Source organism: Schistocerca cancellata, chromosome 6 (genome assembly GCF_023864275.1).
Source record: "Schistocerca cancellata isolate TAMUIC-IGC-003103 chromosome 6, iqSchCanc2.1, whole genome shotgun sequence".
NCBI lineage: Eukaryota > Metazoa > Arthropoda > Insecta > Orthoptera > Acrididae > Schistocerca > Schistocerca cancellata.
The window spans coordinates 604,708,706-604,724,110 of record NC_064631.1 but is presented as its reverse complement, the minus strand read 5'-3'; the positions used below and the strand labels follow the sequence as shown (position 1 = coordinate 604,724,110).

Sequence of the window (15,405 nt, the reverse complement as noted above, 5' to 3'; positions counted from 1 at the left end):
CCGGATCTGTCCCCCATTGAGCATGTTTGGGACTGGATGAAGCGTCGTCTCACGCGGTCTGCACGTCCAGCACGAACGCTGGTCCAACTGAGGCGCCAGGTGGAAATGGCATGGCAAGCCGTTCCACAGGACTACATCCAGCATCTCTACGATCGTCTCCATGGGAGAATAGCAGCCTGCATTGCTGCGAAAGGTGGATATACACTGTACTAGTGCCGACATTGTGCATGCTCTGTTGCCTGTGTCTATGTGCCTGTGGTTCTGTCAGTGTGATCATGTGATGTATCTGACCCCAGGAATGTGTCAATAAAGTTTCCCCTTCCTGGGACAATGAATTCACGGTGTTCTTATTTCAATTTCCAGGAGTGTATTTTTAGTATAAAGGCAAACATTTTCTAGATTATTACATAAACTCTGCTCACTGTCCACTGTAAATGTTTCCTGCTGATTACATGAATGCAGTTACATGAATAACCAGCTGGTTAATCACAAATGTTGTCCTACTGGACTTGCAACCATATTGTTATTCACAAATTTAGAGATTCTATGGGATTACTGAAATGTTTCATTTTTCTCTCTAGCAGTCTCAGTTGAATGCAACTACTCCATTTCATAAATTTCATTTTTATTCATCTGTAGTAATCCAGAGGATTAAAATCAGGGTTGTTGGGAGGCCAAAATTCCTTACACCAAAACATACTAAAATTGTCTGATATCCTGTTTTGTAGCAAATGGTTCATGGAGTTATAGACCCCACTGTTTCTATTCACAGCTTCACAATGTTCAAAATAATGTTACAATAAGCTACATTTGTGACAGTTTCTTCATTTTCTTTTTTTTTTTTTGTGGTGCCATTACATGAACCTCACTGGTTACAACATTTAGCATGTGGAGACTGATGGGAAATTTTACTCTGGCAACAATGGTTTCATCCTCTGGATAATGAACAAGGGGAAATTTTATTCTGGAAACCATGGGTTCATCCCCTGGAACATGAACAAGCCAATTGTCATTTGTCCATCTGATTTTTGCTCCTATCATGAAAATCTTACAATCAGGAAAGAATTTGATCTGCTCTGTGGGATCATTTTTCATTGCACACAGAAGCAAATTGCTAAGACTGACTTGCTTCACCCTCCCAGCCTCCAAGAGCATTTGTCTTATACTGAATGTGAAGGATTTGTATCAAAACTCCTCCTTAGCAATTCTACACATTGCTGGTTCAATTACACCAGTAATCTTCACTAACACCAATAATTTTTACTTACACCAATAATCACCAAATAATCTTCATCAGTGATTGCAATGATTGCCTTGGAAGCCCTGCAATCAGTCTTTAATCTCTTTTGCAACTTCAAGGGTCCTCACGATGTGGTCTTTTAGGTGATGTTGCCTAAATGGTGGAATCTTCAGTTGACTGTTCAAAAACCGAATATTTTGCCATAACAACATTAACTGTAGATTTAAGGTATTTGAAGAAGTGAGTTATATCTGCTGCTGAGCCCATCATGTATGCCTTCAACAAAAGGATCTCTTTTATCACACATGACACTTCGTTTCAACATCTTGGTCATTTAAGGTAATGGTTATTTGCTAAACAGAAGCAACTGGCAGTGCATAATGCCAATAATGACTTGTGATGAAAGAAATTTTAATTTTAATTTGTCCAAATTTTGGTAATGTATCCTGTACACCTTTGATTTCTTTTCTTATACCAGAGACCTCTAACCACAGGATCCATGGTATACAACTCATGTAATGTAATGAACTGAGAACTGTGTGAAATGAAAGGACAGGTATTGACAGTTCATATCAAAGATCTCATCAATGAATCTGAATTGGCTGAGAGGTTTAGGTTTCTAGATGGCTAGTAAGAATTTCTCAACACAGTGCAAGAGGGCTCTGGCGTTTCATGCTCAAAATGAAGCAGCCAGCATCTCTTCTATTTGGTGAGTCGTAATTGAGTCTCGCCTACATTCTGTATTGTGCTTACACAGACTGAAATTTATATAATAGAATTAGCAGGAAGATCACTAATTTGAAAGCAATAAATGCTAATTCTTCACCTGTACTAAATAGGTGCCATTTATCTACTGCTGCTATGCAGTTATTAAAGAATAATTGTCATCTACATGCTGGAAGAATAGAGGCTTGTTTAAATGAACTGTTATGTATTCTTTTTTATTCTCACCTTTAGTTTCTCTGTAAATGTAGAGGGTAGTTCTTTTTTATTGATTCTTGCCAGTGTATGAAGAATTTTTGATCCTTCCTCAAATTGTCCTTTTGCAAGAAGCCATCTAGGGCTTTCTGGAAGAAAACTGAGCACACATTAATTAACAAGCTAACTTATGTATACACAAAATATTCAAAATATATATCATGCTTTAACTTACAACCAGTACACATAATATAAGAGGAATGGCACAGTTGTAGCAAGAGCCAAATGAACCCAATCCCTCACTAAATATGTCACTCCAGCAAGCATTACAAGTCCAAGTGTGTAGAACATACATGTCATCACAGTTACAAATGATCGGTAATTTGGTCCAACCAGCTCGAGTGCTGAAATTATAATTTTAGTTGTATTAGTAAGTAGACACACAAAATCAGAAAAAGGTTTTATCACTTTTCTAATAAATATATTTAAATATAAGAAGTCACTGGAATTGGTAAAGACAGAAAAATATCAGCAAGAAAATGTAGATTGCAAACAGAAATAAGACAGCGCAACTTACATTAAAAAATAGTTCTCCTGGTATTTTGGTTTACAACTTGGATAGTTAAACAAATCAAGCCAAATTACCTATATTTCTGAATTTTCCTGGCAGATTAAAAGTGCAATGCAGACCAGGACCCGAATCTTTCATCAAAAAGTGCTCTACAAAATGAGGTATCCAAGCATGATTCATGAGCCACCCTCACAGCTTTACTACTCCCAGACTAGCACTCCTGGAAGAAAGGATACTGCAGAGACACAGCTTAGCCACAGCCTGGGGGATTTTTTCCACAATTAATTTTTACTCTGTAGGAAATTGTGCACTGACCTGAAACCTCCTGGTGGATGAAAACTGTGAGTCAGACTGAAACTCAAACTCGGGACCTTTACCTTTTGAGGGCTAGTGCTCTATCAAATGAGCTATCCAAGCATGAGTCAAACAGCCCCCCCCCCCCACCCCCACCCCCTTGCTAGTCAAAAATTTACTTCCTCCAGTACCTCATCTTCTGCCTTCCACACTTTACAGAACTTCTCCTTGCAGGACTAGCACTCATGGAAGAAAGGATAGTGTGGAGACGTGGCTTAGACACAGACTGGGGGATTGTTTCCAGAATGAATTTTTACTTTGCAGTAAAGTGTGTGCTGATTTGACACCTCATGACTTTAGGAAATCTGCAAGGGTGGATTTGTGGAAGAGGATACTCCTCATTGTTATCACATTTATGACTTCCATCTGTTTGCAATTGAAGAGCAGGAAGAATGTTTAAATGCCTCTGTGAAAGCTGTAATTAGTGTAATTTTGTCTCTGCAGTCCCTCTGCGAGTGACACACAAGTGTGCTGTATTTTGATATATCGATGTATATGCAGCAGTATTATGAAAAGGAAAGTTCAGAACAAAAAGACTCTCACAATTAAAGTTTTGGCCATTGGCCTTCATCAACAATAGACCACACACACACACACACACACACACACACACACACACAAATGTAACTCGCACACATGACTGCAGTCTCCAGATTCAGATTTTTTATTTTCCACAGGTTCCAATGTTAGTTACCACAAATCTCAATACTTTGCTTGATAATCTTTATTATCAGCTGAATTATTATTTCCAGTGGCCTAATGATTTTGCTAATCTCTTTTTGGATTGCAGTGGCACCATATTACAAAGGAAACCAAGCAGCTGGCACAACATTACTATTGACCACCATGGTGCCACTAATCAGATGGTGTTTTCCATCACATTTAGTATTAAGAAAAACAATGTAATTTAAATGACATTCATTTTAACATAAATTTGTAAGAAGTTTTGAAAATGACTAGTGTGGTACAGTTTCTCGAAGTGTTAAATATGCAATGCTCCTGTGAATTGTGGTCTTTTCGTCTGGCATTGTCTTAGTGCAATTATTCAGAGCAGTTGCTGGTGAATCAGAGTAGCTTTCAATAGGAGTTGAACTTAGTTTCTGAGACGCAAGTAGCTGCACTGTTACAGTACTTTAAAATTTCATGAGTGACAAACGGTTTGATGATGCTTACAAGAGTTTTAGCAACTGAAAGACTTTAACTTTGCATGTGTCACAGTTATATTATGTGATAAACATTTGTGGATGGTGAAACAGTGTCACTGGTGTGCTTCAACTTTAAGACTTAGTTGGAACTTCGATTCTGGTTATTCTTTCACAGTACCTTATTTAATTGGAGTCTATGCCAAAGTTTATTTGATATTCATGCAAACTTAACTGTACTAGCTCTGATCATATTTCTTTAATGTTAATGTGGAAACCAGTACACTTCTAATTATTTGGTGTGTGTGTCTGGTTATTTAGGAATGGCACAAGTTTTTTGTCGAGAAAAAAACACACTGGTTTGTTACAAGTCTACAGAATAACACTTAACAATGATAATAAATTTCCATTGTCACAAAGAACACGAAACAATCCCTGTGTGGTAAGACAGAGATATTTAAATGTCAATGAAGTTATTGAATAAAACTGTTCACAATGCAAAACTTTAACATTCTCACTTATTTAAGAACTTACGCACTCTCAAATTTTTTCACAACTGTCTTCGTCAGGCACCAAATATTGGCTTTCTTAATAAATTTGTTAGCTGATTTTCTGTATCTACTCTTGAAATGGTAATTTCACTAGCTGTAACTAATTTTCAAACAAAGAAGTGTTTGAAACAAATATCTTTCATCGATTGGTGAATTACAGGATTCTGTGCGAATTGACCAGCAGCTTCATTGTCCACTCGTAGGCAAGGATTCAAATCTTTAGCTGGCAAAGTTCAGTTAAAAGTCTCTTCATCCAGACCATTGCTTGTGCTGCTTCATTAGTCGCTACGACTTCAGCATCTGTAGTAGAGACTGCAACAGCAGTTTGTCACTGACTCATCCAACGGACAGGTGCACTGAAGTACAGGCAGAAAACACCTAAGATAGATCGTCCAGTCCCTAAACCACCTCCGTGATCGGTATTACTGTAACATTCAAGAATGCCTTTCTCTTCACCACTTTTGTAAATAAGTCCAAGGTCATATGTGACTCTCAAATAGCAAAAAATTCTTTTACCCTTATTACATCAAGATCTGTTGGATTTCCAAGACATCTACAAACTACTCCCATGGCATACGCTATGTCTGGTCTTGTCCCACACATCAGATTCATCAAGGATCCAATTGCTTGTCTATAAGGATATTCAGTGTTGACAGGGTTCTCTTCTGTGCTGTTGACCTTGATAATTGGAGTTGTTACAGTACAATCACCCCTGCCAAAGTACTCCAAAAACTTCTTGGTGTAGTGAGTCTGACTCACTTGAATGAATCCATCTTCTTTTCTATCAATTTCCAACCCTAAGAAATATGATGCTGTCTTTGATTTTATTTTGAATTCTCTTTCAAGATCTTCTGCATCTACATCTGCATCTACATGGATACTCTGCGAATCACATTTAAGTGCCTGGCAGAGGGTTTATTGAACCACCTTCACAATTCTCTATTATTCCATTCTTGTATAGTGCGCGGAAAGAACGAACACCTATATCTTTCCACATGAGCTCTAATTTCCCTTATTTTATTGTGGTGATAGTAGGTCAGTGTCAACAAAATATTTTCACATTCGGAGGAGAAAGTTGGTGAGAAGATTCCACCGCAACGAAAAACGCCTTTCTTTTAATGATGTCCAGCCCAAATCCTGTATCATTTCAGTGACACTCTCTCCCATATTTCCTGATAATACAAAATGTGCTGCCCTTCTTCGAACTTTTTCGATGTACTCCGTCAGTCCTATCTGGTAAAGATCCCACACTGTGCAGCAGTGTTGTAAAAGCAGGCAGACAAGCATAGTGTAGGCAGTCTCCTTAGTAGATCTGTTATATTTTATAAGTGTCCTGCCAATAAAACACACTCTTTGGTTAGCCTTCCCACAATGTTTTCTGTGTGTTCCTTCCAATTTAAGTTGTTCATAATTGTAATACCTAGGTATTTACTTGAATTTATGGCTTTTAGATTAGACTGATTTATTGTGTAACCGAAGTTTAATTAATTCCTTTTAGCACTCATGTGGATGACCTCACACTTTTCTTCAATAAATTAAGTTCACTGTCATTGTTTGCCACAATCAACCCATCATCAACATAAGTTACAAAGACAATCTTGTAAGAAACTTTCTGTCTCTTAAATCCTAATTCCATCACGTAATTAGTGAACCTCTCATTCCAGCAGCGGGGTGCCTGTTTCAGGCCATATAAGCTTTTCATTAATTGACATACTTTTCTAGGACCATCATTGTAACCTTCAGGTTGTATTATAAGCATTGTTTGCTTCAGGTCACTGTAAAGAAAGGCAGTAGTCAGATCCATTTGTGCAATGTTCACCTTCTCTTTGGCTGCAATGCTGTGTAATGTTTGAATAGTTGATATCTTCGCCACAGGGCTGAAAGTTTGTTCATAATCAATCCCTTGCTTTTGAGAAAATTCTTTGATACTCAGTCTTGCTTTGAATCTGTCAACCGATCCATTAGCATTCGTCTGCAGTTTATAGATCCACTTACATAGAATTGCCCTCTTTCCAGGATGTAAATCTTTCAAAGTCCAAGTATCATTTTCTTGATGTGCCACCATTTCTTGATTCACTACTCCTTTCCTGTTGTCTTGTTGACTTGAATTTATAGTGATACAATAAAATTCTAGTTCCTCAAAGGTCATTAACTGCTTCACATAGTCTTGAAGCCTTTTTGGAAATTTTAGCATTAAATGTTTATGCAGTTGTGGCCTACTTCTTCCATCATCAGATTGCTGCAATCTCTTTTCATTTCACCCTGTAAATCATCATTATTATCAAACTCATTTTGTCCTAACTTCTCTTCTGTTTAATCCTGTAAATCATCATACTTATTGAACTCATTTTCACTTGGAAAACTAAATTTCGGTTTGCTCTTAATTTTGTCTGATGAATCTTGAGACTTCTGATGAGGGAGATCAAGATCCACAGTAACTACTGGACTTTGCTTTTGCATGATTTTCTCTTCAAAAATAACATCCCATGATCTCGTTAACTGACAATTTTATTCACATCATATCTGATAACCTTTGTCGTGGTCATAACCAATCAGAATTGCTTCTACTGTCTTTCAATCCATTTTCACCCTTAATTGTTTTGGAATGTGCACATAACATTTAGACCCTATCATACTTAAGTGCTTCATGCCAGGCTTCTTTTGATACTATAGTTCATATGGAGGCATCTCTAAAATACTAGAAGGTCCCATTCATTCCAGGAGTATGCTGCAGAATTTATCATTTAAGCCCAAAATGACTGAGGAATGTTTCCATGAGCATGCATCATAGCTCTGGCTGTTTCAACAAAAGTACTATTTTCTCTTTCACTGCATCCGTTTTGCTGTGGAGTGTATGGCATAATAAAACACTTTATTATGCTCTCCTTCTGTAAAATCTCCCATGTCTGTTTACTGCTTAACTCTCCTCCATTATCACTTAAAAGAGGTTTTTTATTGTATGGCCAGCAGCCTTTGTTTCTGTTATAATCTGTCTTAGGTTACAAGGAACTTCTAATTTTTTCCTTGACAAAGTAAACAGCTTGAAATTTACTGCAATCATCTTTGAATAACACAAAGTAGTGATACCCAGAATTGGACTTTTCAAAAGAACCACAGACATCCATGTGGATCAGCTCTCCCAGTTCAGAAGCTTTCTTACAGGTGCCAAATGGAAGCCAATGTACGTTACCATAAATACATCCTTCACAGAGCTCTGAGTCCATTCACACATTTATGCCTAAGATCTTGGAGATTAACATCTTGACATATCGCTTATTTTGATGTCCAGATCTTTCATGATACAACTGTAGTAAATTTCTTGACTGATTTCATTTACTTCAGCAGGAATGCTTCTCATCATTAATTTAAACAGTCCTCCATAATCATGATATCCAACTAGTTCTGTGACTCCACAAATTTTAAAATAACCTTTCTGTTGTGAATAAAAACATAGTTTTTGGATTTTTGTCTTGTGCTGCTAAGACTGAAAACTGATTCTCTTTACAATTTTCAGTGTAATATGGTCCGCAGCTGTGATGTAGTTTTTAAAAGATTTCTTGATGCCTTCAGCTGCCTTTCTCTTTATTTCATGTATGATTGTACAGTTTCAGCCTTAGGCCTTTGTCAAGTGTTTTATGGATGATTTTTTTGTAGTAAATTATGTCATGCATGTCATTGTTCCTATGACGTGTTATGCTCATAAAATAAATTCAAAATGTTCACGCTATTTTAGGAGCATGTTACTTTTGAGCAGCAATTGCTTGGTACATACCATACATCACTCAAAGTGATTTTGTTCCACTTTCCATTCACTGATGCTTCCATTTCTATTGTGCCCTCGCCAGCAGCCTCAACAGTATCACCATCTGCTGATATAACTATATGTGTCACAGAAAATGGTTCAAATGTCTTGAAAAAATTGGCAGTGTTGGTGATACGACTTGTTGCACCATTATCTACAAACCAGTTGCTAGCATCACACTCAGATGAAATAACAATAAATGTTTCAGCAAAGAGAAACATGTTCGTATTTGAAATTTCAGCAGCTTCTCACACATCACTTTTCTGAGGCTTTTGTAATTGACCATCCACAACTGACTTTTGGCATTTCTTGATCACATAATTTGGCTTCTTACAGTAGTGTCAAACAACTTTATTTTTCCACTGCAATTGTTTATAAGCTTGATTCAATGAGTTACTTATAAGCACCTTTTGAGAAGTAGAATCTCCTGGTTTACGCAACAAAGCTCTCTCATATGCATAAAAGTTGAGTTGTAAAGTTATCAACAGTGCTATCACTTTTTGACATAGGCATCCAACTTGATTTAAATGAAAAATACTCATCTGGTAGTATGCCTAAAATTTTACAGATTAAAAATAAATCAGGTAATTCTGGATTATTTTCTACATCTTTGGCCATTTCTTGCTCCAAATTATCCCATACATTTTTCAATGTTGATATATGAATCACTAGAATCTTTCACATAGACAAAAAATTGTAAACAAAGTTCACTAACTTTATTTTCAGAAACACCGTCAAATAATTTATGCAATTTTGGCCATACTTCTTGAGATGTACAGGGTGAAGTGCACGAACTTCCTTGTTTTAAAAAATCAAAAATCAAAGTATGAGACACATAAATTTAATTCTTCTTTCTTTACAAACAGTAACATCTAAAGTTTTCTTACGTTCAGTTTTGAAACTGATATCTTGAAGGTGGCCTCCATTTTGCTTAATGCATTTGGAGAATCGAAATCTGAAGTTTCATCGACTTTTTCCAACATGTCTCTGTCAATGTTGACAATAGCAACACAAATATTGTTCTGTAGCTCAGCCAGGGTCTGCAGACGATTGGCATACATCAAGAATTTTAGGCAGCCCCATGAGAAAAAGTCACATGGCACTAAATCTGGCAAGCATCCTGGCCACTGGAGATTGCCCCTTAAAGAGATGAGATGATTGGGGAAGTGCCCGCGCAACATCGTCATCGATGTTCGTGCCGTGTTAGCTGTGGCATCATCTTGTTGGTACCAGACATCACCCATGTCCACTTCTTCCAGTTCTGGAAGAAAAAACTGTTCAGTCGTTTGAACATAACGCTCAGAAGTGACCGTCACTGCCTTATTGTTCTCTTCAAAAAAACCATGGGCCAATAATGCCAACTTTAGAGAGTGCACACCAAGCAGTCACACGTTCTGTATGCAGGGGCTGCTTGTGCTTGTGAAGTTCTCAGCCTTCCCCCCCCCCCCCCCCCCCCCCCTCCCACCACCACCACACACACACACACACACACACACACACACACACACACTATGAGATATTTGCTGAATAGGAGAGGTCAGCTTGCATTTGGAGGTCTAAGGTTCAGGATTGGGTTATCCCACAGTGCAGCACAGACCCCTGAGTTGAAATCAGATTAGACAGATAGTGAGAAATGGCATACTATTAGCAGTTGTATAGCATACAACAGAAGTCAGGTATCATGTAATACGGTGATAGAAAGACTTTATAGACTGTGACAGTAGACTGCATGCAGCAGCCAACAGCAACTGCTGACATCCAACCAGCAGCAATTCCAAGATGATGGAATGTATAAATACTGTAACTGATAGCATTAATGTAACTTGTTTTTCAGAGTTGCCTACAGGCATGGATTTCGAGATACTGTTTAAATAACTGCCAAGCATCTGTGGGTCAGAGGAGCTGAGCAGCTTAAGCCAGGACACAGAGCAATGCAACTGATACACTAGCAACCATAATGCAGTTAACAGGGGCAGTATCTTTACAGATCAATGGTGTGGAAGGTCGCTTGGATATTTCATGAAAAATATGAGACATTAAAAATGTATAAGGGAAAATTAGGGGAGTAATTGACAAAAAGTTGAGTTCGTTAAAATCAGAAGTGAGTGGACTTGCTTCTGAAACCAAGGAGGTAAAATAATAGCCAATCATATACAGCAAGAATTGGTGGATTGTATGGATAAACTGCAGAGTGATCTGTGTGGTAGGAATGAGACAGCTGAGCAGAGACAGACTCCTTCATTGGAGCAAGGGACAAAATAAGTCATTGATGCAGTTGCTAAAGATGTGGGAAAATCTTATGATGAGATCAAAATTTTCAAAAGTGATTTCAAAGCAGAAATCAATAATGAGACTGCACAGCACAAGTTGCACACTTCTGAAGTGAAGGCAGAACTTTATAGCAGGTATGTTCGATGCAACAAAAATAAAATATGTGAAATGGCATCTGTACAGCATTGCTTTGCCCAGGGCAAACCAAAATGCCAACAAATTAGCAGATTTAAGGCATTTGTGGAGTGGTTTAAAATTCTTTTGGGGTTATGTAAGGCAGATTTCCTTATTAAATGAGTTCTTTAGCAGCCCTGTGTGTAGGAGTGGTTAGGGGTACTATGAAAGAATTTTGTGTGAAAGAGTTAAAACGGCTTATGCATATGAGCAGGTTGCTAGGCATACTACCAGAAGTATCAACTCCGAAATGACAAATACTGAAGATCTGCAGTGGGATCTTGAGAACAATATGACTGACTCAATAGAAGACTTCATAGATTTCATTGCGAGATTGAATAATGCACTAAGATTTAAACCACAAGGCCCAGGTAACGGTAGCATTAAAGGGTGTACTGAGGATGACAGATGTGGGCATGAGAATAATGAGTCTGATCCATTGCAGATAGACCTGGGAACAAGCCACACAATTTTTCACAGAGGAGGGAGAATATCTATCAGTATTTTAATGGTAGAAGGATTAAGAATCATGGGGACAGGGAGAAAAGACCAAATAAACACAACCACAGGCAACTGCACCTGAAAAACTAAGATGCACTGAGTCTTAGTTCTGGGATGACTTAATAAAACAGCTATAGAAAGCAAGAAAGGAAAAAAAAAAAACAAATGCAAGGAAAGAAGTGTGTAGCCACAGCAAACATATTCAGTGGACACAATGTTGAGAGACAAGGAGGTCAAAATTGGAGGCTGGGGAATTCACAGAAGCGTGAGTGTTAAAATGTACCATGAGGTAGGCTAATTTTTTTCATATTTAGTGTTTTGTACCACTTTTAATTTCAATGCATTTGATGCAGTTTTAGATTTGAAATAGCAGATATATGTTTTTTATTGTAATATATGACACATTTGAACTTTTGTGACAATCATATCTTTCTTACCTGTTCATAACAGACATAATCATTTTTGTCAGTTACAGAACTTTTATGACATTCATATCTATCTTACGTGTTTATAACAGACATAATCAATTTGTCAGTTACAATGTGTAACTATAATATTTCTCAAAGTTTGTCATCCTATTCTTTTACAGTTTTAAGAACATGTGACAAACAATGACAGGTCACTACTGCATTAATAAATGATAATCTTTCTTTTCCTGTCATCTACATATTATCTAGAAAGTTCCCAAACATAAAAAATTCATTTAGAGTGTTACCAATTATAATTTATTGTTTGTTGACTCATGTTTGCTTTATTGATCAATTTAAAGTGGGGAGATTTACTATACATAACTTCTTTAAAAAGATATCCTCAAAATTAATGATATGAATATAATAGAGGGAAACATTCCACGTGGGAAAAATGTATATCCTCAAAATATATATATCCTCAAAATTAGTTAGATAAACACAACATGCAACTCTTGAATGTTCCATTATAAATTACGAATCAATTCAAAGAACAAAAACTACATTTTAATTACATTTAAACTGACATTGCAAAACATATTTACTGTCATTATAAATTTATTCTATTTAGAAAAGCCATACGTTTATCACAAAAGTGCATGGACATGATTTTTTTAATCTATTATTTCATCTATTCCACTTATGATTAAGGTTATTATATATGGGGGCTGCAGCTGTGACACAAAAGATTACAGACTAGAGTACTAATGATTGCTGTATTTTTCAGCAGTAATCATCACAAAAAAAGTTATTGTCAGTGTATAGAGCATTGGAGAACTGCTGAGAGCAGCTGCAGGAAAAATGGTGAGTGTGAAATGTGGAAAATCCTGAAAATTGATGAATAACAGTACCTTGCGGTGGGATCATCTGGTGAAGTGCACTTCAGACAGGAAAAGAAAGTAAATGAAATACTTATTTCTTACTATCATAAAATTTTACTAGTATTGTTTGTTTTCAATTAATACTTTTACAACATCTGAGAGTAAAAATAAGAGCAATGAAGCAATGGAAGATGTAAATCACACTTGAAACTGAATAGTAAAACAAAAAAGGAACTTTAACTTTGTCAGATGCAGTGATGTTTCGGCCTCCCAGTGATGAGTTATGGTCAATAAATGAAAAACACTAATAAATGTTACATGACCTTAGGGTAGTTAGTGAAAAAAAATACAGTAAAATTCTCCAATGGGTGAAACGTTATTTTGAAGTTAAATTTAAAACGGCAGCAGATCTTTAGTTGAGATGGTAGCTGATTCAGTAATTTAGGAATTAAAGTAGTGAATTCTGTAGAGGAAAAAGACAGTAATGACGAAGATAGTAAGGTCACCTATTGCCACGCAGGGCATGCCCAGTTGCAGTGTTGGCATGCAAATTCCAGCCATTATCACCAACAAACAGCAGTCAGTATGGATGCATGAAGTAGGCATCTTCTGCAGAGACCCATACCAGCAATGTTCATTGAACAATCATTGAGGAGACACTGTTGGCGGCCCCTTGGTTCATCCAGGTGTCAATTTCTCAACAGCTGCATGTCTGTTTGCCCATGCACATCTCTGCAGCAATTGTTCACCCCCATCATCTGTGGCCTGTGGAGCACCAAACTTGCCTTGGTACCAATTTTGGATAGTACTATTTTGCCATGCACAGTATAGTTTAACCACGACAGCATGTGAAATGTTTATAAACTTAGCCATTTCAGAAACGTTGCCACACTTGGCCCAAAAGTCAGTGATCGTGCCCTTTAGGACATCAGATAAATTACTCTGTTTCCACATTATCACAATGAATGCACTATTTTCTGCATCAGCGCTACACACTTTATACAACCTCCACTGCTAGTGCCACAACCTGCCATCTGCAAGCAGTTATTGCACATTAAGTCAAACATAAGTAATGATCACATTAATGCTCCTTTCAAACAGAATTTGTGTCTGTTCTGGTTTACTGAAGCCACAAGGCAGTATTTTGCATTTAGTTCTGTTGCACCACATAGAGTAAATGGATATTAATTTTAAATATTTTGGGGGAACTACTGTGCATTTCCAAGAGAACTGATTTTATGATAGGTGGTAAGTCACGACTTGTTGGAACTTTTATTATAATACTATGAGTTTGGTCAGCTGTTGAGTATTCTGAAAATATCTAAAGCAGTAGGAAGCAGTCTTGTGGAAAATGAAGACCTTTGGTCTATTATTTTGCAAAGTGTGTCAACTCTGGTTCTTCTTTTTCTTCTTCTTTTCTTTAAAAAAATCCCTTTGTCAATTTCAGACAAATGTTCATTAGAGGAAAGAATCTAGTAGTCACCACATTAGCGAGGAGATACGTGAGTACTTTCATTAGCAATTTGAAGAAAACTTAGAATGGTAATGATGTAAGAGATCACTAGTCCTTCCATGCTTTGAGTATGAATTTGCTACAATCACAACAGTTTTTTATAATTAAGTTTTATGTTATGGTTTGCGAAGTATTGTTGAAGTTTTCTTTGGATAATATAATGGTTTAATGAATTTTCTTCGTGTATTGTGATGAGTTGTTTAGGGTCTATGTATGTTAAGGACCTACTTCTGTTCTGAACTGGGGTATTTCATATTCATCATGTTATGTGTCAGATGTTTTGAATACAGGGTAATTTGATTTCTGTGCTACCTACTGTGGTATTTTTGTCTCTAATATTTTACCTTATGATGCGCTTGCTATGCGTCAGCCATGACTAAGTATTGGAATTTCAGCTAATAGCAATGTTGGAATGTTGTGGAAAGAAAATTGAAATAAGTTGTAGCTGACTATAGATAAGTACCATCTGTTTACAATTTTCAAACAATTTCTACCTCATTTAACGTATAACCAAAGCAAAATTAAGTACAAAAAAAACTTTTTTTTTGGAAGGGGGGGGGGGGGGGGGGGGGGGGTCAAAGGTCACTGAAGTTGGAAGAATAATGGAAAGGTGTGGGGACTGATGTTACAGGGAAACTGTCAATAGGTCTTTCTGACTTTTTATAAAATGAAGATAATATATATCTGGCCATTCACCAGCTACTTCTGGCACAATGCTGACACCCTGTGGGTTTGGCTATCCTTGGCCCACAGGTGTTCCCCTGCCGAATACTATTTACAAAGACCACACAGGCCTGATGCATTGTACATGTTTAAGCACCGATTGTTCCAGGAGACACCAGAGAGCACCAGCCACAAGCCACGATCCCAAACAGCGCATTCATAACCAAACAGTGGAGCTGCTATTGTGGGACCAGTTTCCACCTGTGGGTCACATACTTATCAAACTCCCTTGGATATCCACCTGCCGGCTGTATATTTAAGGTGAGACTCAACCTTCATCAAGCAGCAGTCCACTACTTGCTCATTTCTCAGCCTGCAGCTAGTTGTGCCTTACAGCCCATCAATCGGAGCTTCATT

The 15,405-nt window shown here is 37.3% G+C and overlaps 1 protein-coding gene across 3 annotated transcripts in view; it reads right to left on the bottom strand.

Moving 5' to 3' along the window:
* The window catches only part of LOC126088112 (carcinine transporter), a 382,018-nt gene that overhangs the window by 143,782 nt on the left and 222,831 nt on the right, over window positions 1-15,405 (bottom strand). For all 3 annotated transcript variants that reach the window (XM_049906209.1, XM_049906208.1, XM_049906210.1), the window contains 2 exons: window positions 2,394-2,562; window positions 2,192-2,318 (listed from right to left, as the gene is read on the bottom strand). In XM_049906209.1, the coding sequence (XP_049762166.1) occupies window positions 2,192-2,318; window positions 2,394-2,562 (296 nt within the window). The remainder of the gene's footprint in view (window positions 1-2,191; window positions 2,319-2,393; window positions 2,563-15,405) is intronic.